At 35.6% G+C, this 26,676-nt stretch overlaps 2 protein-coding genes across 2 annotated transcripts in view; one reads left to right on the top strand and one right to left on the bottom strand.

Moving 5' to 3' along the window:
• The window catches only part of LOC125864461 (vestitone reductase-like), a 71,664-nt gene that overhangs the window by 13,669 nt on the left and 31,319 nt on the right, over positions 1 to 26,676 (top strand). The gene's annotated exons all lie outside the window — the stretch shown is intronic.
• On the bottom strand, positions 15,441 to 18,466 carry LOC125864480 (uncharacterized). Its single transcript, XM_049544502.1, has 4 exons — positions 18,375 to 18,466; positions 18,196 to 18,301; positions 17,723 to 17,909; positions 15,441 to 15,490 (listed from the first exon to the last, which is right to left on the bottom strand). Exons 1-4 carry the CDS (start codon positions 18,464 to 18,466, stop codon positions 15,441 to 15,443), a joined length of 435 nt encoding a protein of 144 aa, XP_049400459.1.

The raw sequence follows: 26,676 nt of genomic DNA, 5'->3' as shown, positions 1-26,676 counted from the left end.
CACAAGATTCCCAAAACAAGAAAACTTCAAGAGAAACTACTTTCCTCGAGCTAGAAAAGGAGTAGAAGGAAAAAGATGAGGATATCGGGACTTCATATTAGCCTCGATCTCTTAAGTAGCACCCTCAACTAAGTGATTCCTCCATAAAACTTTTACGAAAGCTATTTCCTTGTTTCTCAATCTCTTGACTTGCCGTTCTAGGATCTCTACCGGAACCTCTTCATATGAAAGACTTTCGTCAACTCCCAACCCTTCTAGGGGAATTATGGATACCGGATCTCCAATAAAAATTTAAGCATAGAAACATGAAATATCGGATGAACAAGAGCCAATTCATTTGGCAAATCTAACTCATAGGCAACTTTACCAACACGCCTCAAAATTTGGTATGGGCCTACATACCAAGGACTAAGTTTCCCCATCTTGCCAAACCTCATCACACCCTTCATGGGTGAGATTTTCAAATGAGTCGTTCTCAATCTTTCTCTAATAAGATGAACTTTCTCAATGGCTTCATAAACTAGTTCGACACCTATCAAAGCAACTTCACCCACCTCAAACCAACCAACGGAATCTCCAACCATACAAGGCTTAAAAAGAAGCCATACCTATACTTGAGTGATAGCTATTATTGTAGGCAAACTCTATTAATGGTAAGTGGTCATCCCAATTACCCTTGAAGTCTATTGCACATGCCCTTAACATATCTTCCAATGTTTGGATGGTACGCTCCGCTTGCCCATCGGTTTGGGGATTAAAAGTCGTGCTATGCTTAACCGTAGTGCCAAGACCTTTTTAGAATGACTTCCAAAAGTGAGAAGTAAATTGGGTTCCCCGATTGGAAATAATGGATAAAGGAGCCCTATACAACTTCACCATTTCTCTTATGTATAGCTTAGCATAGTCTTCCGCCGAAAAAGAAACCTTGACGGGAATAAAGAGAGATGATTTTGTCATTTGATCTATAATGACCCAAATAGAATCATATTTTCTTCGAGTGCGAGGCAAACCAACAATAAAGTCCATGTTTACATCTTCCCACTTCTAAGTGGCCCAAATCCCACAATATCTTTCTTCATCTCATTCCACCAATAGACTTCCCGTAGGTCAAGGTACATCTTGGTGGCTCCCGGGTGAATAGAATACCGAGAACTATGGGCTTCCTCTAAATTAGGAAGTGTATGTTTTAGCAAGTTCAGTCTCATACCCTTTGTAGGTATACACACATCGCAAAAAGGGCTAAAGGAAAAGGGAGGTCAGGACAGATCTAGGCAATCACATTCAAACTACAAAGAGGGACCTGATCTGCTCTCGAAGGCTTGCACTCTTAACATTGCATGTTGAATTATGCATGAGAACCGTTGCAATTGCCACATGTCTGTCATTCAGGTATATGACCATTGTCCCATCATTTGAATACCAAAATGACACTTCCTTTCACATAATATACCCTTTCATTTCCTTTATACTTGATATCTCTTTATCTCCCCAAAAAATTCAAATCCCCTTCCAAAAATCAAAGTTTTTCAAAACCCTCTTTTCTACTCTCTCAAAAAACACTTCAAATGTAAAAAACCTTTGGTCCCACTGGAGAATTTTCTGATGAATAAATTTTTGAGTGTGAAGAAGGACAAGGTCCAACAAGCAAAAAGAAGTAGGTGGAAAAGATAATGTTCAAAAGGGAAGAGGTTGATATTCTGAGAATTCAAAGTATTATGAAAAGGAGGGTGTCTGACCTTAAAAAAATTTGAAATGGTTCCTCAATTATTAATCTATTCATCTCAGAGGCCTTGAGTAAGTTTGATTTTACCAATCTTTATGTCATCAGAAACTCAGGCAAGCGTTGGAAGCTATGATAGTTGCTCTTGCTAACAAGGATACCGAAATGGTTTACCTGAAGGCTCAACTTCTCAAACAACACTATCAGAGGACAAGGTTGAAAAAACAATTGGCCCTAAAGGGTCAACATGAAGTCTGGGCAGCAAAAAATGTGAACTTCAAGAGAAGCTTCTGAAAAACCATGCTAAGGGATATGCTCTACTAATCATATACTTTCAATCCCTTGCTCCTAAGTCATCCCCTCTCTTCCTAAATTCCCGTGTCAATCCTCGTTTCTCTTTTTCTATCGAAATTGAGTGGATATTGTTTTGGTTAATATGTGCAATGTTTGATTGCTAATTTTTTATTTATGAATGAAAAAGGCCTTGTTTCTACTGACTTGTCTCATTACTTTATATATTTTTAGTCATGCTCAGTGTTGCCCAAGTGGCCATGAATTTGCTTGAACTGCATTTCTGTCAACTTGGTTTACTTTTTTAACCTTTTTTTTATGATGTCAAAAGGGGAAACATTGTTAAGGTATGAGATCAATGTTAGCTACTTGAAAAGGACATGGTCATGTTAATGATAGGGGGAATCAATGCTCGTTACTTGAAGAGGACATGATCATGCTGATAGGGGGAATAAATTGAACAAGTGTGTCATTATCAAAAAGAGGGAAACGCTATTTTGTTGCTAATGTGAAGTTTTGATGATTTGACAAACTTCGAAAATGATGTAAAAAGGGGACCAATCCAGTTACCTGAAGAGTCTTGTTGATAGGGGGAACTGGTGAATAAGTATGTTATCATCAAAAAGGGGGAAATGTTATTTAGAAGCTAATGATAAGTTTTGATAATTTAACAAACTTAGGGATCTAACAAGGAACCAGATCCTTGTTATCGGGACTGACGACAGGGTAAATGAATGAATAAACAAAGTGTAAGGAATATTTGTGTGTTATCATCAAAAAGGGGGAAATGTTATATTCTAGGTGTTTTGATGATCCTCACAAATGCAGGGACCCGGTCCCTGGCAGAGTTCTCTCGTCCAGATTTATAATGGTGTACAGATGTAAAGCTCTCCTGTCAGTGTCAGTGGGTTGATGAAGTTGTTAGCGTACTTCACCAATAGAAACGGATGAGGTTGTTTCTACAATGGTCAATAACTCTTTTTGGTTGATATAATCAAAGTGAAAAACAACAAAAAGATTCATTCATTCAAAAAGAGAGAGAGCTAGCACGTCTTCTCAAAAACTCAAGGGACCTTGTCCTTGGAAGACTGTGTATGTGAAAAGTCAAACCACAACTGTCTAAAAGTTGTCACATCTGACATGGTTGGTTCAAAGCTTTTCAGAACAGCAGGCTCTCAGCCAATGGTGTCGTCCCGAGGAGTTTGTGTTCATTTTGATATAGTTTCTTCTCACAAGACACAAACTTAAGATTTGGCAAACAAAAACTCATAAGCTTACAAAGAGAAGGTCATATTCAAGGAAAAGATCAAGCACAATAGAACACATACAACAAGGGACCTGATAGACCAAGAAGATCAATCTTTATCTGTTGGTGTTGTTAAATGCTTGTAATGTGCTAAACTTGTAAGCTTCGTTTCACTCTTGTTAGAAACGTTTCAAATCTTTGTGTGAGCCATTGTAGGAACATTGTTAGAGTTAACTTTGTGTCTTACGATTAAAGTCTATATTAATCAGTAAGGGTTAGTATAGTGGGCAATGGATGCATTGCTTTGGCTCAGTAAGTAATAGGCGTATTACTTAGTGTTGATATTAAGTGTTTAATCTCATTCTTGGTTGTAACACTTTTTCTTGAGAAGATTAGAGAAAACAGTTGAAAATCTTGTGTGACAGGTCGGGGTTTTACTCCTTTGAGCAAGGAGGTTTCCACGTAAAACTCTTGTGCCTAATTTACATTGTGCTATTTATTTTCTGCACTTTTATTCTGTCGGGGGACCTGGTCTTGTGATCACTGGTGGACGCATACATTCCATCAAATCTTGAGAGCCAAGAATGGATTTCATTCATAGAAACAATTTTTCATAATTTTCTCTTGGGAGACGAGGGTACTAAAAGGACAACAACTATTATTTGTCATGGCTCTTATACCACGTTGTTGGAAAAATGATAATCAGACCCTCGATAATTTTCACACTAAATAGCAATAGCAAGAGAGTAACAACGACACCAAATATTAAGTTAGGTAAATATGATATCAAGTAGGTAATACAATATATATTGATGAAAACTTGGTAGTGTCAAAAGACTACTATTATTTTATAAGAACAATACTCTTTTGTTTCGTACAACTCGTAATAATATTACTTTCACACTATTTTTTCACAAACTAAGAAATAGCTTGTGGATTACTCTCTATTGCTTTCTCTATTTTTCTGTCTCTTCAAATGTCCAATTACTAATCTATTTATAGAGTTTTGAACCTCTTGATTACATCATTAGTGACATAAATTTGAAAGTAATTTCCATAAAGTTTGGCCGTCAAACTCTACCAGAACTCTGCCAAAATTTAACTACCAACTTCCACAAATGTGACTGCCAACTTTCACATTTATAGCTGTCAACTTTCACATTTGTGTGTATTAATTACCACAAATGTGGCTGTCAAAATTGCTGCCAATCTTTGTTCTCACAAGTTCTGCAATCACTGTATGTGATTCGGTCACCTGGAAAGAGGAATGCTGCAAGAAGAAAGGCAGCAAGAGGTTGAGCGTGATTTCCAAAAAGCTCCTATGAGGAGGAAAAATCAAAATTATAACTCGACATGATTGGGTAGAAAAATAGGTGAGAAACCTATCATTAATGGTGAGCTTGACAATATGGTAGATCCAATAAGGGAGGCTTGAATCAACCCCAAAAGCAAAAGAAGTGCATTGAATAGAAATATTTGGATGCATTAAAACAAGAGTGAAGAAGTATTGCTCAAATAACAACCCATGGAAGGTGGCTCAAGAATGGAACACTTTTTGTAATTACCCAATGACTCCTAATGAGAGAATTTGTCTTTTTTGAAAGTCCTATTTACATATGTTGATCCTTCTTGTTAGTGAAGTGGAGAATTTCTCAAGTTGATGTGTTGGCTTTGTTACTATAGTATATGCCATAAATGAGGCTCTCAATAGATGTTTCTTATGGAATGACTTGTATTGTTGAGTAGGAATATTTAAAATCCTCGGCTAGTATAGTGATCATTTCAATAACATACTTGTACTGTAAAAAATGATGTATGCAATGTTGTTAAAAAATCTTTACGGATGTTAAGATTCTAAAGTCATTTAGTTGTACCATTCTGACACTACTCCCCAAGGTTAATGCCCTGACTCTTAAGAAGAATTATAGCCTAGCTGCTTCTTGTACCATATTTTATAAAATCACCACTATGATACTCAAAAATAGGATTAAATGTGTCATTAGTTCAATAATTATTCCTTCACAATCAGCTTTTATATTTATAGAAGAAAGGAATATAATTGATAACATATTGTTCAATCATGAGGTACTAAAATGGTATAGCCTTGTTTGGCTTTGTAATTCTTAGTTTTGATATAAATGAAAGTTGTTTAATTATAAAAAAATTATAAAAAATTACAAAAAGTCCTACATTCACTAAGAACATTTCTTGCCTAAAGCATAAAAATGAAGAAATACAGTTCATATTTATGTCTTTTAATTATATGTATGTATATATTTATCATATTTTCACGTTAACGAATATCTTATTAATCATAATTAAGTGAATACGTTTTGAAATATACCCTCTGTTTTTGGTAAGAACATAAATTTCCAATAAATTATAATATCAACTAATATCACTAATTTTAATATTTAAAGTAGCTAAAAGCTATGCTGCTAGATTATCTAGAACGGTTTGTTCTGTGTCTTTTTTTCATGACAATAATGGAAATTAACTTTTTCATAATTGATGGTACTTGAATATTGCTACGTCACCTCATAAATCACATAACGTAATCAGTAACAATTACGATCTCCATTTCAATTTATGTAATTATTTTATGTGGTACAAGAGGCTAATCATGTTTTTGTTGATCCAAATATTTTATATATTTTTCTAAGAAATTATTTTGATTTATAGTATTTACGACATAGTTTTTAAATAATTAAATTTTAAAATATCTATGTTTAAATTCACGAGCAAAATTTAAAAATTTAAATTTCAAAATTCCAATTGTGTCATGTAAATTTTGATAGAAAAAATGTTAGACTCCTCACCACATGTCCATATCTTTCTTTCATATTTTTTTTTTCAAGTGCATATTTAGATAAATAACATGTGTCCTATTTGAAGAATTGTGAAAATTACAAAAGTATACTACTTGAGACTTTAATTAACATTATATACACCTACTTATATCTAATTACAAACGAAGTTTATAAATTACAAGCATAGCATATTAAATTTATTTTCGATTTTAGTATGTCAGTTTTTTGGGATTCTGTGCCTATTTTGGGGATGATAATCATGTATTAAATTTAATTATTTTATCTCACCAATTTAATGGTTATTACTGAGCTTTTCAAATATACTTTTTACTTTTGCTTCCTTTTTTGATTCAATGATGTAAAGAGTAAAAGATATGTATAAGATTTTTATCTTTTCCACTTCTTTAATTTTCCAAGCAGTTGTTATTTCCTATACACTTTTATTTTCTTGAAAAATTAAAAACTTCTCTAATCCGTGTTCTTCTTCGCTCTTCTTTGTTCTTCTTCTCTCTCCGAATTTTGTTCAACTGCAATTTCACCATTGTTTTATCTCATAAATCCATCACTTTTCAATAGGTTTGTTATCGTTTACCTTTAGTTCTTCCCTCAATATACTATGAATAGGACACTCCGAAAAATCCCTAGGCTTCATAAACCAATCGTAGTTATTGATAGTCCGCCTATTGTTTGTTCAAGACCTTCTTTTTAGTAGGATTCATTTATAAATGGTGTTTAAAGTAAAAGTACACATTTTGATTTGTGTTCTAAGTAAGTATAAATCGAATGTTATCATGTTGGTATATATAGTGATTTTTTTAATGAGAGTTAGTAAAAATCTTGGTCTGTAGCAATTAATTTCTATTACAAAAGCTTTGTTTATTAATAGAATCTTGGTGAGTTGCCTTTCATATTTTTTTATGGTAAAATGTTATCTTTTGGTTTGTAACTAATTAGTACAGCATTAAAGTGTGGTGTAATGTATGAAACTTGGTAACTAATTAGTAGAATCTTGGTAATAGCCTTTCAACAATCTTGGTAACTTCTCATGTTTATATAAACTTGATCTTCTGTTATCAAATCGTGTTGAGAATTTGAGATTATTTCAATTTCTTCATATTCTTCAATTAAATCATCCAAAATAGAATCCATATCAGTCAAACATAGTGTGTTGGATCTCAAAATTTCTTGCCTTGTTGATAGGATGCCATTTTGGTACTCAATGGCTTTTATAGTTATATCCACACATGTTACACATAAAGGATTCCTTGAAAAGAAATCAGAATTGCATTTTTTTTATCTAAATAAACTTGACACCTATATCATTATGAATCTTCATTGGTGTAGATGGACCATTCACGACATATTTGAGTATTAAATGAAAAATGGTTGGGTCCACACCCAATTGGGAAGATATAGTAGTAATTAAGTCATCGTATTTAGTGTTTGCATAATACAGCACTCGTTCAATAATGTAATCCACATAATTACTTGTATTAGATTACAACTTATTAATCAATTTTCAAAATAAATAGAATTGTATTCCCACTGTAATTAAATTACACAATTTGGTACCTAGAATGCCTTTATATATATAAAAAAAAATGGTAATCATTCTGGTATAAAAAATTGTTGACGACATAAATTAGTTTTCTTCACCATCATTTTCATCGTATCATTTACCAAAAAACATAGCAGCAATTTTGTGGTAGTTAAACATAATACACAAAATCAATTACACCAAATCATTTACAATCATGTACACTATCAATTACACTTAAAAATCTACCATTAAAAAATAATGAAATTTATTGTTTATACACGAATTAAAATATACCATCACCAATCAATAAGAACTATAACCAATATTATTTCTTCAATTTTGTATTGTTATCTATAAATAACCAAAATCAGACTATTAACTACACCAATAGATGTACCCAGATAATAGCTTGAACGTTGGTATTTTTATAATGCCTAAAAGATACCAATTACACCAGATCACACACCAATAGAAATTCTCGAATTATGGTGTTTATATATGGCCTAAAAGATACTCAAGGGTATTAGGACTCATAGTCCATATACTTGTAGGACTCATAGTCTGAGACTTCTAGGACTCCTAGTTGTAATTTGTGTTGTACTAGGTTACCTATTCCCCTTACCAATATCCCCCTTGTAGTCATTATATATAGATGAATAGAGATGGACAACGGCTAATTGAAGTCGTTCTTTTCTTTCCTATTAGTTCTTCCCGATAATATGACTCCCCAGTAGCTTATTCCCTCTTCTTCAAATATCTCGCTTCCTTTTTCTACATTAGATTCTACATCTACTCAATCTACATCTGCATGTTGCGTCGGGATCACCTACTTCAGTCTTCTCAATACCTCCTTTGCCTTCTTTTTCTCCTCCTCTTTCTCTCCAAAATGTTGGGCCAAGCATTCTTCCAGGTTCTTCTATCGGCCAGATTTCCTTACCTTCGCTCCCACCTCACACTGGAACAATAGAACCAACAATTCCATCTCCCTTCCACTATGTCACAGCTTTAGCTATACCTAATATCACTAAATTGGTGACTATCAAACTTAATTTCGTTAAAGATTATCTCACTTGGCATACTTAATTCACCTGTTTGTTGATCTCTCATGAACTTCTTGGCTTTGTGGATGGCTCTACACCTCAACCCACTCAATTTTTATGTCATGTCTCTGGCAACCAGCAAGTAAGCCCACTCTATCGTTCATGGGTTAGAGTTGATCAAAGTGTACGGTCTTAGTTGTTTGCGACATTATCTCGTGAGGTCCTTGTTGATGTTCACTTGTTACCTACATCGCGTGATATTTGGCTATCCTTACATAGACGTTTTATGGATGCTAGTCAGGCCAAATCAATAGAACTTAAGCGCCAACTGACTACAATGCACAAATTAGACTCTCTGTCCATTGATTAGTATCTCTGATAAGCTAAGACGATAGTAGACTCCCTTGCAACAATTAACTCTCCAGTTTCCTCTCAAGATCTTATTGATCATGTTCTTCTTGGGTTAGGATGGGAGTATGACACATTGGTTGGTATCATTACTCACTTTCCTGGCCAACTATCTCTTGAAGAACTTCGCACCAAACTTTTGCTTCATGAGCAAGGTTGCAACGCTACAAAGAATTAGACTCTGCAGGTGTATCTCATCAAACCTTTGCTACTCATAATGTATCCTCGAATTCCTCTACTAAAAATCAAGAGGTCGTGGTAGAGGCCGGTCTTCCTCATATAGAGGTCGGGGTCATGGAGGAAGAGGGAGAGGCTCATTTGGTGGTCACAATCAATCACACCAAATTTCTTCATCCAACCCTCCACGCAATGGTTTTTATGAACAGTATTCATTAGGTATTGGTAGTGTTTCTCCTATTTGTTATCATTCACAATCTGCTAGTTCAACATCACCATCCTCGGGAGTCTTAAGATCACCCCCATCTTCTACCTTTTGTCAAATTTGTGGGTATCCTGGTCACTCTGCATTATAGTGCACTAATCGTTTCAATCATGCTTTTGTTGCTAATGATCTTCCTAAGTCTTTTTTCTACTATGTCTGTTAGTGAAACAACTGACGCTACTTGGTACTTTGACTTAACTGCATTTGCTCATATGACCCCATCTAAAGGTAATTTTTTGCGAAAATCCCCGTATACTGACTTTGATCGTGTGTTAGTTGGAAATGGTATTTTGCTTAATATTAAGAACATTGGATATTCTCAGTTACCTTTTACATCTCATCCACTACACTTGCACTCCATGTTTCACGTCCCTCAACTTCGTCATAATTTAATTTCTGTCAAGAAGTTGTGTAAGGATAACAATTGTGCGATTAATTTTGACTTTTCTTCTATGTCTATTAAGGACAAAGCCTCGGGTCAAACTCTCCTGCAAGCTTCCAGTGAGGGTGATGTTTATCCGCTACCATCGTCATCTGTGTCTTCTTATAATCAAACATCATCAGTGTCTTCTTATCATCAAGCATGTGTCGCTTTACGTCATTTTGGATATATTTGGCATCGTAGATTAGTCCATAGTGGAGCTCATACTCTAAATCATCTTAGGAAAAATAATTACATTAGTTTTGTCAGTTCTATCAATACTGATTGTGTCCCTTGTCAGTTAGGTAAATCTCAACGCTTACCCTTTCATTTAGTGAATCATTGTAGTTCTTCTCCTTTAGACATTATTCACTCAGATGTTTGGCAATCACAAGTTTTATCAAACTTGGGTTTTAAATACTATGTTATTTTTGTTGATGATTTTTCTCGGTTTGCATGGTTATACCCTATGAAAAATAAATCAGAAGTGTTTTCACATTTTTGTGCTTTTCAAAAACTAGCAGAGAACATATTTAACACTAAAATAAAGGCTTTTCAAAGTGATGGTGGTGGTGAGTTTGATAACACATCTATGCTCTCACATTTTTCTAACTCGGGTAGTTTCTTTCGTAAGTCGTGTCCAAACACTCCTCAACAAAATGGAGTTGCCGAACGGAAACATTGACACATTATTGAAATAGTGTGTACCGTTCTCTTAGAAGCTATTTTATCATCACAAATTTGGGTTGATGCAGCTTATTATGCTGTTTATACAATTAATAGATTGCCAACACCTAATTTGCAAGGACTTTCCCCCTTTGAAAAACTTTTTCATAGACCACCAGATTACAATTTTCTTAGAGTTTTTGGTTGTGCATGCTTCTCTAGCCTTTCTGTTCGAGTATCTCACAAGCTTGCAACTCGTTCAATTCATTGCATTTTTTTGGGTTATGCATCTAACTCTAAAGGATATCATTGTCTAGATCCCAAAACTGGTCGTGTCTATGTTAGTCGTCATGTTGTCTTTCATGAGTCAGCATTCCCATACACTACATTATCTTGTCCTTCAAAAGTGTCTTCCCCATCTATCTCTCCAGATTCTCTCGTTGTCACATCACCCTTATTTACTCCGCAATTATGTGAACCCATAACTCCTTCTAACATTCCTTCCTCCAGTTCTCCTCCATCTGCTCCTTGTTCTACCTTATTAACTCTTGTGCCTTCTACCGATCCATCTAGTGGATCACACACTGATGATATTTCAGCATCTTTATCCAGCTTGTTGCCTCCGACCAGTTCTTCCGCTTCCGCATCTATCATTACATCACATCAAATGCAATCTCGTTCCAAATCTGGTATTTCTAAGCCTAAGAATATATTATCGTTGAGTGACACTCTTCGTGATTGTGAGCCCTTTTGTTTCTCTCAGGATGTGAAAAATCCTAAATGGCAACAAGCTATGGCCGATGAATTTAATGTTATTTTGGATAATAAAACTTGGGTAGTTGTTCCTTTCCAGTCACAAATGAATTTAGTTGGTTGTAAGTGGGTTTATCGTATTAAATATAATTCAAATGGGTCAATTGAGCGTTACAAAGCCCGTCTTGTAGCACAAGGTTTTCACCAACAACCTGGCATAGATTACTACGAGACTTTTAGTCATCTTGTTCGGGCTACTACTATTCGTATTGTACTCTCTTTAGCTGTTTCTAATTTTTGGCCTATTCGCCAAGTAGATGTCAAAAATGCCTTTTTACATGGTATTCTTAATGAGGAAGTCTTTATGAAACAACCTCCGGGTTTCATTCATCCTGACTTCCCTAATCATGTCTACAAATTGACCAAAGCGATTTATTGTTTAAAAAAGGCCCCACGTGCATGGTTTCATCGTTTTAGTTCATTTCTCCTATCTCATGGTTTTACTTGTAGCAAATCTGATACCTCTATGTTTGTTCATCATTCTTCCTCTGGCGTTCTTGTCCTCTTGCTTTATGTTGATCATATTATTTTAACCGGTAGTCATTCACCTCTACTTGATCAGTTTATTAGCCTTATTTCCCGACAGTTTGCCATGAAAGATTTAGGTGAACTTCATTATTTTCTTGGTGTTCAGGCTGTTCGCTCGTCTGATGGTCTTCATTTATCTCAACAAAAATATATTTCAGGCCTTCTTATTAAGTTTCACATGCATACTTGTAAACTAGTTGGTACTCCTTTAGCTTCTCGCACTACTGTTTCTCTTATGGATGATGAGTTACTTTCAGATCCTAGTGAATATATGAGCATGGTTGGTGCACTTCAATACTTGACTTTAACCCGTCCAGATATTGCCTATGCTGTGAATGTTGTTTCTCAATTTATGCATGCACCTAGTACTACTCATTTGCATTATGTGAAGCATATTTTTAGGTACTTACAGGGTACTACTAAGCATGGATTGTTCTTGCGTGCTTCGTCCTCCAATTCATTGGTAGTTGCTTATTCTAATGTTGATTGGGCCGGATGTCCTGACAGTAGGTGTTCTACTATTGGTTTTGTTGTGCTCTTGAGTTTCAATCTTATTTCTTTGCGTGCAAAGAAACAACCCACAGTTTCAAGGTCATGTACAAAGGCTAAATATAGGGCTATTGCTTATACTGTTGCTAAAACTTCTTGGATTCGTCATGTTCTTTGTGAGCTTGGTCTTTATCTTAGTGAGCCGATTAGAGTGTTGTGTGACAACGACAGCTCAACATACATGTCTCGCAACCCAGTATTTCATGATCGTTCAAAGCATATCGATATTGGCTATTATTATGTCCGTGATAAAGTTGCTCAAAGGGATCTTGTTGTCCAATATGTGCCTTCTCACTTACAGCTTGCTGATATTTTTACAAAAGGGTTTATCCTTATCCCGTTTTTGCTTTTTGCGTGACAATCTGTCCGTTATACCAACACATCCAGATTGAGGGGGCATATTAGGACTCATAGTCCGTATACTTGTAGGACTCCTAGTTGTAATTTGTGTTGTACTAGGTTACCTATTCCCCTTACCAGTATCCCCTTTGTAGTCATTATATATAGATGAATAGAGATGGACAGCGACTGATTGAGCCTTTTATTATTTCTCTGTACAAAGTGTACTAATCAATTATACCTAATGTTATACAACAAAATTTTCACTGAATCTGATGTTTAATAAAGGAATTTAAATATACCATCATTTTCACCAATTCATTTACCAACAAAAAAAATCACCAAAGCTGATTTTTATATACGACCTAATTAACACCCAAACAAAAAATAAACTAGGATTTCTGGTGTTTATAACAACATAATACAGAATACAATTAACACCAAATCGTCTACACAAGTACACTATCAATTACACCTAATAATCTACCAAAAAGTTGATAAAATTTATACACAAATTAAAAAAGACTATCATTTCACCAAATTATTTACCAAAACAGAATCATGCAATATGAATTTTATACAAAACCACAAAATCCTAACATTAAACCAATGAACAAATACCAAAAAAATTATGCGGCTTTGTTATATTAAATAAAATAATTAAAATAATCACGTAAAAAACACAAATTCAATCGTGATTTATCACAAATACCTGATGCGCCCATCGTTCGTTGTGTTGAATTAGAATTGAAAAATTATTGGTATCCATGTTTGAACAATCGATCAGAATGAGTAGAAAGAGAGTTTTATTTTTGTTAAAAAATATATTTTTATGGGAGAGAATATATAACAAATCTGAGTAAATCGTGGAAGGTAAAAGAATTGGAGAAAATCAGAGAATATGAGAAAATCGTGGCTGACTATTCTACGCTATCTTTTTTTTAATATTAAATCCTAGTTTTGAAAAAAAAAACTATTGCTATATAGGCGGAAAAAAAACTATTGTTATATAGTAGTAATTAAGGTATTTAAGTTGTATACTTAAGATTTTTGCCCTTTGAATTTAAAAGTCCAAATTGTATCACGCTAAATAATATTCTTATTGATCATAGTTAAGGGAATCAGTTTTAAAAATATACCACTTCACTTTTGGTAAGAACGACCATGACCGTCGTGATTGACACCCACACTAACTCTCCGGTGGGAGAACCACTACTACAACTCAAACCAAAAAACTAAAACCAAAACTAAGGCATTTAAGTATAGGAAAGCAGAAATAATAGTTAAAAACTGAAGTTCCCATAATCTTCAATAAAAGATCTAACAACTAACAATGCAGAATAATTAACCTAGAATCTGAAAGTCAATGTACCAAAACATCTAACAATGATCCTAGTCTAAACAAGAAGGGATACAACCCCTTACTAATGAACTAACTAAAACAAATGTCTAAGTCTGGAAATGGTGGACATAAACGAAAGAGAATTCCATGGCAGTCCGAAAGAATTGGCTCACCCTTGAATTCGAACGATCACTGATCTCCTAAGCGAGGTCTGTCATTAGCCGCTTGAAGATGCCCTTACTCAACAAAATAAGAGCAAGTGCAGTATCAGTACACAACCACAATGTACTGGTAGGATCGCACGGCTATCCCACTAAGTGAAACATAAGCAAGTCAAGACAACATTATAATCACATGCATATATATCACCATATACAATATTATCAACATTTACGAACAATGAGCAACTTCACATTTTATATCAAATAATTGGTCCTCTCATGGAACCCAAGCCCAAACAGTTAGCCTACTGGAATATGGTATCCGATCCCATAATTATGTCAGAACGTGGCAACAGATCCCATAGTTATGCCGGAACGTGGCAACATATCCAAGTTAGTTATGCCGGAACATGGCAACCGATCCATTCAACACACCACAATCACAATCACAATTATTTCATCAAGATCATACATTTATGTCATGATTTCATGGCAACACTACTAGAAATTTGATCTATTTCCACAGTTCATGTACCGTTGCAATAGACTTTCCTACAGTAGCCATTGGTCTAACGCCACGGTTAAAGCAACCGCTACAACATATCACGTAGCAATAGATCTGTTGCTACGATTATGTGCGACGTTTCAAAAAAACGTAGCAGTAGATAGACCTATTGCCACGGTTTTAATTTTAATAAGTTGCCAACGCTTAGTGTCGTATTGCTACGGTTATGAACCGTTGGAAAAGAGTTTTATGCATCAGTTCTTTTGAGGTTATGGCTACAGTTTTTCTTTCAATTCAAAACCCATTTCATTCTATTGCGACGGTTGTTATAGGGTAATGCAACGGTTATTATAGAGTAATGCGATAGCTATTACATGGTAATGCAACAGTTATTATAGGGTACTTCAACAATTCTTACTTTTTGCAACAGTTGTTATTAAGCTATTGCAACGTGTGTGTATATATAATATATATATTATTGGTGCACTTCCATAAATATTATATTATTGAGCTATTGCAGTAATTTTATAACATAAAATACACATAAATCGTTCACAAGAAGAAATGTTCATTACCAAAATTATAATCAAGATCCATAAAACCAAAATATATATACAATCTATGTCAAGTCTTCACTACTGCTTTCATCGCCTTCTTTGATTTCATCACCTACATACAATTAGAAAAAATATAAATAATTTAGCAATTTTTTCGCAAAAGCTTAATGGCTCCACAATAGTCATATATTACAAAGTTATTACTCTATATCTAAGACATACATATAATTCAATAAACTCAAATAACATTAAACTATATATATGGAGTATGGACTAATCTCAAACTTTTTCGCAACTTCATTGCTGCCATAGATGCTTCAGCTTGGGGAGTTGGAAGTCTATAATCCCAAAATGAATGCATGTATCTCATCCCAACTGGAGACGGTGTAAAGAATACCATACATCCTGGCCCGTCCAACCAGAACAACTACCTTTAGCTAGTTCTCTCTGTTTTGTTACCAAACAAGAGAACAAAGGAACAAAAGAAATACCAAACTGGTCGCCATCATGTATGTGTAATGTTCATGACTTCTAGCTAATAATAGAAGATAATGGAAGCAAAGGAACCATATGGACAGTGACAACTAGTTCAAATTAAGGTTTAGTTGTTTTTACTGTTACATTAAATCTGGTGCTTGTCAGGAATACTTTTAGTTCAGTAGATACTCTCTACCCTACAAAGATAGGGGTAAGGTTTGTCTCATACACTCCCTAGACCCCACTAGTAGGGATTACACTAGGTGTATTGTTGTTGTTTGTAGAAATAATGAGAGATAAAGATGGACTAGTGCATACAACATGGGTATAGGCTCACAACAACCAACCTTCATCGGCACTCCACCAGTGTATTCAGGACCTTCAAAGGCTCACAAATCAGCTGGAAATCTTAAAGTGCAATTACATATATAGAGAGGCAAACTGTACAACTGACTTCCTATCTAAATGGTCCAAGATTCTACAACAATTACACCTACCAGCAGTTGCCCAGGTTGGCCAAAGGAAGCCATATTTTAGAAAAATTGGGTTTGACTAATTTAGTGGTATGATACCCAATAGGTTTATCTACAAGCTATATACTTAAAATATAAAAAGAATCTGCATTTTCATAATTCATGTAATAAACAATCACAAGATGCCACTTCTGATGAACATATCCTAGAATATATAGTATGGCCAGTTGAAGAAGTGCAACTGATTTAGAATAGTAGATGCATCTCTCATTTGCATTAAATACAACATATTTCGGGATTCAAAGAATCTATCAAAAAATCTGCACTATTAACAACCATTTACAGCTATTGTTCTTGCCTTAAGTAGTAGGTTCTTTCGTGTTACTCATCCCACTATGTCACCTAAATTGGGATTGATGATGTCTATGTTTTTCCAAAGATAATTTACTTCCAGTCTTTAAGAGGGGATATGTAAGGTTGAAACAAGTTCTCCACTTAAAGTTTATGGTATGCATAACTAATCTTTGTAAACAGGTTGGACTTGGGAGTAACTTTGGCTCATGAAATGATGCACACTTGGATGAAGATCCAAGGTGCTTTCCAGCTTTCTACTATAATCTATAGTTGGTTTTGTCTAATTTAAACTACAAATAATGGAAAATAAACTAGTGAACAACATTCCTAATAAATCTGTCTTTTTCTCTATGATATATAGGGTATGAGGGGCTGTCCCTCATCGCAAAAGGTATTTGTGAAGTTATAGCTCACAAGTGGATAGAATGGCAATCTTTTACTGGTGATGAAAACATAGAAGGTACAAGTGAACAAGCTCAGTTCTTGAGAAATCTGAAAGAGTTTCTGAAAGATGGAATTGAAAAAAGCCATTCAAGCAGACTATTCTATGTGTAAAATTCTTTTTGGATAGGTTTAAGTTGTGTTGTTTCAGCACAATTTCACCACAAATAAGCTCCACAATTTAGTACATGACACTTCAAAATAAAAATGTTGTTTTCAGCATATTCACATTTTCAGAGCACATTCAAAAATTTCTGCAGATTTTGGCTAGGACTCTAAAAACTTCACAATTATAATCTGTACAATTCAGCATAATCTGCACAAAAATAATCTGCACCATGCCCACATCTGCATTGAGCAGGCAAAGAAAGTCACCAACTGAACCTTCAACGTAAATTGTACTAAACTATAGTAACTTATGGAAGGTCTTTGGTTTAACCCTCCATATCACCATCAATAGGAAAATGAAGAAGAAGAGCAAAAAAAAAGAGTCGCAATAGAAAAATAAACAAAGTCGCAACAGAGAAAGGAAATAGAGTTGCAAGAGAAACATAAAGAAGAAGAAGAAACACTCAAAACATAGAATTAGCGACACCAACCTTGCTCAGCCCCTTGAACAGAAGTAGGTTCGCTTGGTGAAGGAATGGACAATGCTGCCAGTATGTTAGGATCAATTAATCCCGCATGCTTGAGTTGTGCAATTACATCTGCAATAACTTCTTGTCGCACAGTTTTCTTTTGTTCCTCCATTTGTTTCTCCATTTTCTGCATCTTTTCTTGCATTTGCTGCATTTCATCAGTTGTTGCATTTAAAGTTGATTCCAAATTGCCAACTTTTTTTTTCAAAGTAGTCTGTGTAACTCCTACTCCATATAGTCTTAGGCGTCCCGGATGTTCAGGACCCATGACGGTTGAAAATGCATCAACATACTGGTCATTTGTGCTCATTTGTTTTTCAATTCCCTCCATTTCAGCCTACAAAAGCATATCCAACAAACACAATCTTATAAATTAAAATTTAAAATAAATAACTTATCTCAATTAAAAAATTGAAAATAGACAGTACTCATACAATTTTACTAGTAGTATTTTCATTCGAAGCCTCGTACAAACGCCCGGGTTTTCTTGTTCTTGAAACCACAAAGAGATCCTTAGATGATACTGTCTTCTTCTTTCTCCTAGTCACATTGCAATGTGTATCAGAAATTGTTTAAATGTCATGTTAATACTAGACAGTAAATAAGAGAACACACCAACTTATTACGGACTAAAGCGAAACTCTTTTTGCCAGCAGTGTGTGGATTCTTCAGTTTTTTTCGATTCTTAGTATTTGTTTCAGACATTTTCTGCAAAGAAGTGAATCAATAATGTTAATTGAAGGCATATTAGTGCTATATAGTATACTAGACGAGGTCATTATCTCAATATTTCTTTTTCAACAAGTCCAATTGAATAAAAAGAGCGAGTAAACAGATTTGGAAGACTGCAACAATTATCAAACTCACAACATTATCAAACTCACAACATGAGCGAATCAATAGTGTGTCTTGTAAACAAGTTGTTTTAATTGTGACTTCCACACCAACATTTTTACCTTGAATTTTTCAGACTTCCAATATTTGAGGAGCTCTCTAAATTGACATTCTGGAATGACCAGGCCTGTTTTCCATTCGAACTTCATCATTATCATATGGATCGTAATAAGTCATCTTCAAATCACTTCTATGTCTTCTCCAAGCCTCTCGAATTGTTACCATAGTCCAATTGTACGCAGCTTCAGGAATAATATTTCTCCTATAATTTTGTGTCATTCACTTAGCCAATAGAAGTAAAATACTTTTACAAATAATTTAATATTGTAAACTACAAACCTTGGTATAATCCCATAAATCTTGTTTAGTGTCCATGCTCCTCTAATCTAATATATCAAATGGGCAAAGAGTCGCATTTGTAGCCAATATTCCTAGGAAGCTGCTTAATTCTATGACAACATCATCAGTAGGACCAACACGCTGATTTTCGCTATTCAGTAGGATCAATTTACGCTCTTTTCGGGCTTGTACATTAAGCATTTGAGTTCTACTTCTTTTATTTTGAGTGGAAACGTCTTCAGCTATAAGAAAATACAAGAAATATAATTAGAAATCACGGATACATTTAATAAGTTTCTAAGCTTATATGTTACCTTGTTCTTCAGGTTGATCATCTGTTTGAGGAGTGACATAATTTATTTGCACTTGATCCACGGAAGGTAGCTCCTCGAAAGGCTGCTCCTCGACAGGCTGCACCTCTACAGATTGTCTATTTGCTTCAGATTGTGGTGCTATTGGTTGTTGCACTTCAAGTAATTTAAGCAAATGTCCTTTCTCGCACTATATAGCTTGAACAATTTCATTTGTTGTCAATAACCGCCGTTTCTTATTTGCCAAGAATGATAACGATCCTGGTTTAGCGAATGTCTTATTTTTTGGTTTTTTGTTTCTTTTTGAAGGTTCTTGTTGACTCATGACTATTCAAATCTGTGTAAAAATAGGACTACAGAAGTTACAGAAGTTGTACTATCCACCAAGTCTTACCAATAACATTTTTTATCTGTAAAATTTGAAACCAAATATTTAACTCTATTTAATAATCATATCAGTTTTACGAAACAAAGAGCTGAAAACAAAATGTACCCTTAAGTAGCAGCAGTAGCAACATCATATTATCAAGAGCTTAGAAGAAAATAAATGTAAAACTAGTTTGAAATCTAACTTTTGAAAGTCTACTACTTAATGACCTCAATGGGATTTCAAAGAAATGACGATTGCATCAATACATACACACTATTAATTAGAAGAGTTTCACCTATCCTATGCATGCTACTCTCACAATCAAAAATTGCAACAGAATCATAAATAAATAGTGTAATCAGAATCTTCATCTACGTAGCTACCCTTGAAGTGGATATTAGCATCAAAAGGTAGAGGGAATAAACTCAAACGCATACAAGAAGTAAATTCAGTGAAACTCTCTTAGACTCTAGCATGAAAATTCTTCCTGAAATNACTATTAATTAGAAGAGTTTCACCTATCCTATGCATGCTACTCTCACAATCAAAAATTGCAACAGAATCATAAATAAATAGTGTAATCAGAATCTTCATCTACGTAGCTACCCTTGAAGTGGATATTAGCATCAAAAGGTAGAGGGAATAAACTCAAACGCATACAAGAAGTAAATTCAGTGAAACTCTCTTAGACTCTAGCATGAAAATTCTTCCTGAAATTTTCAAATCTGATCAGTCCAGCATATTCAGTTTATTGAATAGAAAAAGATGACAAGTATCTTAGACTTTTTTTTACTTGAAATATGTCATGTGCGTTTTTTTTAGGGAAAAAGTCAACTACAAATCGAAATTTCTCTCATAAAACTAAAATTCACTCTCTCAAAGACTTTTGCTTGAGAGTTCTCAAATCTCCACCAAACACGAAATACAAACTATAACCCTAGATTATATGGCAGACCTAGATTAGAACAAATAACATAGATTTAAGACAAACCCATATATTATTCTTTACGATCTTTCAAAACTCATTCAATGGGGACTTAGAAATCATTAACTAGGAGAGAAAACATAAAATTTACTCACCTTTACATCCAAGAATTTGTTGTCGAAAGACCAGTGGAGCTTCAACTGAAGTAAAAGATATCAATGCCCAAGAAATTTTCTGTTGAAAGACCAACGAGCTTTACCAAAGAGATTTCTTCACCAAGAACTTCGCTGTTGTTTTCTTCACCAAGAATTTCGCTGAGATTTTGTAGAACAGAACAACATTTGGGAAAAAGCGTGCTTTAATTTGGTTGAAAAAGGGTTTTATGGGAAAGGCCTTTTTTCTTTTAGATTTTTTTAATGACATAAAAAAAATTGGCGCTTTGCAAAATTAGTGGAGGGAAATATATATTTAGGGACAAAAATCAGAACCACAATATTTCTCCTAAAATAATCGTTGCCATAGAGTCATCTATTGCAACGATTCTAAAATCTGTAGCCATAGAAACTCTATAGGGACAGTTATAGGGATGATGTCACGGTTCATTTTAAGAATTGTTCTATTAAATCCAATGATATATTGCAATAGTTATAACTGTTGTAATAGGCAATCTATTGCTACGATTGTGTAACCGTTGCTACATAAGCGTTGCAGTAAGTCAAATTTCTAGTAGTGCAATCATCATTCATCTATATAATTTACAACAAATGTGATCAACATTGCAATATTCATACATATACAAGTATCAGAATGAAGCAAGAACAAAACATACATCACACAATCATAGAATCACAACTATCTCCTACCTTGAAACAAGCTTGAAACCATGAGAAACTTAATCCTTCCCTTTCCGAATTTGTTCCACTTGTTCTTTATCTACAAACAATCAATATAGCACGGGAATCAATAAACAATCACTAATTACCCGAATTACTAACAATTCTATGAACCCTAGATCATACCCACGATCCTAATTATCCAATTTAGGGTTGTTTCCACCATAGAATCTATAACAAAACCCTCCCCCATCAATATTCACCTATTATATTATGTTCTATGGATCAAAAAATGGATTCGGGGAGTGAAAAACTTACCTTTAGCCTCAAGAATGGTGAAAAACAAGTAGGAGTCGCCTAAGGTTCGTTCCTTAGCTCTAAAAGTCTAAAAGTGCATAATGAGGTTGTTTAGGGGTTTATTAACGACTTTAATTTGCGTCTAGCCCGCCACAGCGACCGTCACCCCGTTGTAGCGGCCCCACCAGAGCGACAAACCCCAGCGCCAAAGTGGGTTACGCGAGACAGAGAGTTATTTCAAGAATTCCAAGATTCTCATTTCACAACACACCTCTAACCAACGACGCTCAAACAATACCTTTTACGCTAAGATCGATTCCGATAGTTCTACTCACCTGAATTCAATTCCGTTAAGGCGTACGGATTCCTTAATGAGTTATCTATCCCCTCATGAAATCAAAAACATAAATACTTCCCTCGATTTTTACCAGATTTCCCTACACCTCAAAGACTTCGATTTCATCCAAATCTGGACAACGTTGGGAAAATCCAAATACTACAAAAAAGTTTTTCCGGCCCAAATTTTCCCTTGTTGGCTTTTCTATAACGATGGAAACAGGTTGTTACGATAGATACCAATTTACCTATCACTCGTCCCCGAGTGACAAAACTTAGGAAAATAGGCTAAGCAAGGAATGAAGTAGTACTTGAATCGACGAACAATTGGGGACACTTTTCTCGCATGTCTCTCTATGTTTCCCAAGTAGCTTCCTCAACTGGACAATGTTTCCATTGAACTTTCATGGAATTATTTTCCTTGGTCCTCAACTTGTGCACATCACGATCAAGAATTGCAATCTATTCTTCCTCATATTGGAGGTCCTTGTCTAGCACAATTGAATCCTACTTAATGATATAATCCTCATCACCATGATACCTCTTCAACATGGACACATGAAATACCGGATGAACACTTGATAAATTAGGAGGTAAAGTCAATCTATACGCTATCGGTCCCACACATTCAAGAATTTCAAATGGACCAATGTATCTAGAACTTAGATTACCCTTCTTACCAAATCTCATTACCCATTTCATGGGTGATACCTTAAGAAGAACATTTTCACCTGATTGAAATGCCATGTCTCTTGCCTTATGATCCTCATACTTCTTTTGTCTACTTTGGGCTACTAGAAGCTTAGTTTGAATACTTCTAACCTTATCTTGAGCATCCTTCACTAAATCAACCCCCAATGGTTTCACATCTCTAGCCTCAAACCATCTTATGGGTGATCTATATCCCCTCCCATAGAGTGCCTCGAATGGTGTCATGTCAATGCTGGAGTGATAACTATTATTATAGGAGAATTCACACAAAGGTAAGACTTTATCCCAATGTCCTCCAAAATCAATCACACATGCCCTCAACATGTCTTCTAATACTTGAATAGTCCTCTCCGGCTGCCCGTCTGTCTGTGGATAGAAGGTTGTACTAAAAGTGAGTTATGTGCCCAATTTATCATGCAATTTCCTCCAAAACTTGGATGTGAATTGGGTACTACGGTCTGAGATGATAGAGAGGGGCACCCCATGCAACCTCACTATCTCTTTCACATAAACTTTAGCCAATTGCTCTGGATTTTAATCTATCAACCACTACCCAAATAGAATCAAAGTTCCCCAAAGTCTTGGGAAGCCCAACCACAAAATCCATGGCTATCCTTTCCCATTTCCATTCCGGAATTGGCATTTTTTGAAGTAAACCTGCAAGCCTTTGATGTTCATACTTCACTTGTTGACAATTTTGACACTTCGCCACAAACTCGGCTATATCTTTTTTCATGCCCGGCCACCAATAAATTCACTTCAAATCTCAATACATCTTGGTCACACCCGGATAAATAGAATATCGTGAACCATGAGACTCTACCAACAATTTCTCAATCAAGTCATCTACTCTAGGAACACATATTTTCCCTTTAAAACTTAGCACACCATCCACATCAAGAGTGGTCTCTTGTGCGTTAACATTCACAGTCTTCTTCCTAAGATCCTCCAAATTCTCATCCGCAAATTGTTTGGCCTTGATCTCCTCAATGAATGTGGCCCTCACTTCAATACTAGCTAACACCCCACCTCTTTCTGAGATACATAATTGCATGAACTTAGACTCTAAGGTTTGAATTTCTTTAGCCAAAGATCGCTTGGACACATTCAAGCAATCAAAACTACCCATACTCACCGCTTTTCGACTCAAAGCGTCTGCCACCATATTAGCCTTGCCCGGATTGTATTGAATGGTCACATCATAATCTTTAAGTAACTCTATCCACCTTCGTTGCCTCAAATTTAGATCCTTTTGAGTGAACACATGATGCAAACTACGATGATTGGTAAACACTTCTCACTTAACACCATATAGGTAATGCTGCCAGATATTAAGAGCAAACACTATCGCTGCCAACTCTAAATCATGTGTTGGATAATTCCTCTCATGCACCTTCAATTAACGTGAGGCATAAGCTATAACATTTTTATCCTGCATCAACACAACACCCAAACCAGAATGTTAAGCATCACAATAAACAATAAGATCCTTACCTTCAACCGGTAATGCTAGAATGGGCAGTGGTCAAGAGAGTCTTGAACTTTTGGAAGCTCTCCTCACATTTTTCAGTCTATTCAAATGGTATCTCCTTTTTGGTCAAATTAGTCAAATGTGTAGCGATAGAAGCAAAGCTCTTCACAAATCGACGATAATAGCTCGTGAGCCAAACAAAACTCCTAACTTCCGTCACAGTGCTAGGTCTAACCCAATTCTTAACCGTCTCAATCTTTTAGGGATCTACCATTACCCCTTCTTTTGAAACTACATTCCGTAAAAATGCAACCGATTTCAACCAAAATTCACACTTAGAAAATTTAGAATATAGCTTTTGCTTCCCAAGAACACCTAATACACTACGAAGATGGTTGACATGCTCTTCCTCACATTTCGAATAGACCAAAACATCATCAATAAATACTATGACGAAAGAATCAAGAAATGGCTTGAACACTCCATTCGTTAAACTCATAAAAGTTGTAGGCGCATTGGTCAAACCAAAAGACATAACCAAAAACTCATAGTGCCCATAGCGAGTTCTAAACTTCGTCTTGGGCACATCCTCAGACCTAATTTTCAATTGATCATAGCCAGACCTTAGATCAATCTTAGAGAAAACTAATGCACCTTGCAATTGGTCGAAAAGATCATCTATTCGAGGTAAGGGATACTTATTTCGAATAGTGACCTTATTCAATTACCGATAATCTATACACATTCTCATACTACCATCATTTTTCTTAACAAACAAAACTGGAGCACCCCATGGGGAAGCACTAGGATGAATAAATCCCTTATTAAGAAGCTCTTGGATTTGAGCCTTAAGCACTCTTAATTTTGCCGGAGCCATGAGATATGGAGGGATAGGAATGGGTCGAGTACCAGGTTCTAAATCAATGCAGAAGTCTATATCTCTATCCGGAGGCATACCAGGCAAATCATTAGGAAACACTTCTATAAATTCCGACACCATGGGAATTGACTCAATGGATGAAGCCTCAATCTCAATATCCCTAATATGAGCCAAATAAGCCAAACAACCTTGCCCTATCAATTTCTTAGCCCGAATGGAGGATATGATCTTAGTTCGTTTTGTCTTGTACACCCCTTCCCACTCTAATTTTTCCCTTCCCAGAATTTCTAGAGTTTCTAACTTAGTATTAAAATTAAGTACGGCATAATAGGGGGACAACTAAGTCATTCATGTCAAAGTCAGTCATATCCAAAATCACCAAATCAACCTAAGTCAGAAAACCCATAAACAAAATAGGACAAGCATGATAAACATGGGTAACTATGACTAACTCTCCAACTGGGGTGTAAACATGGATAGGGGCATCAAGTATATCACAAATCATATCAAACTCTGAGGCAAATCACACAGATACATAAGAATAAGTAGAACCCGGATCAAATAACACATTAGTCATCCGATCACCGATAAGAATAGTACCTTTGATCACCGCATTAAACACTTATGCCTCATTCTTGCTCGGAAAGGCATAACACTGAGCCCTATCATCTTGACGAACCACTTCCCTACTTTGTTGCACATTACCTCTGTCTGCATTAGCATTTTCTCTACCTCAACGGCCTCGTTGATTACCTCCTCGCCCACTTTGTGGACGTCTTCTACCATTATTACCACTCCCCATGGGTACCACTGCTCTAGACTGCTGCTGCGCAGAATCTAACACACGTGGGTGGGGACAATCTCTCCTCATATGCCCAGGTTCTCCACAGTTGTAACAAGTACGATCAGAAGATGGTCTGCCGCCCGTCGAAGGCGCGACTCCCCGGCTATCCTAAAAATTATGAGATGGAGTTTTCGAGTAACTACCTGTAGAGGCGGGCATATCGGATTGAATTGGCTTGGCTGCAAGCGTTGGCCTTTCGGACCCCTTGGAATAAGAACATTGAAAGTTACCCGAGTTCTTGGCCCTTTTTGCCCATGCCTTAGGTTGACCATCTCACCTCACCCCCTCCACTTTCTTAACATAGTCTGTTGCAGAAGTCATATGAACAGATGATACTTGCAACTCAGAATTTAATCCCCTAATAAATAACTGGATTCTCTCTTCCTGAATAGTCACCAATCGAGTAGTATATCTAGACAAAGCATGGAACTTGGCCTCATAAGCAGCCACAACCATACCACCTTGCTCCAAATCCATGAACTCATCATTTTTGCGATCCCTCAAAGTCCTAGGCACATATTTCTCTAAGAATAGAGCATGAAGTTGGGTCCACATAAGTGGAGGTAAAGTAGAAGATCTGCATTCCATATAAGCTCTCCACCACTGCTTAGCCTCACCTTGAAGTTAGAAAGACACAAACTCAACCCCATGTTGATGAACAATACCCAGTTTATGAAGCCTCTCATAGCAATCCAGAATGAACT

The sequence above is a fragment of the Solanum stenotomum genome, chromosome 5, assembly GCF_019186545.1.
Source record: "Solanum stenotomum isolate F172 chromosome 5, ASM1918654v1, whole genome shotgun sequence".
Classification (NCBI taxonomy): Eukaryota; Viridiplantae; Streptophyta; class Magnoliopsida; order Solanales; family Solanaceae; genus Solanum; species Solanum stenotomum.
The sequence above is the reverse complement of the archived record's forward strand: the minus strand, read 5'-3'. Positions and strand labels throughout refer to the sequence as shown.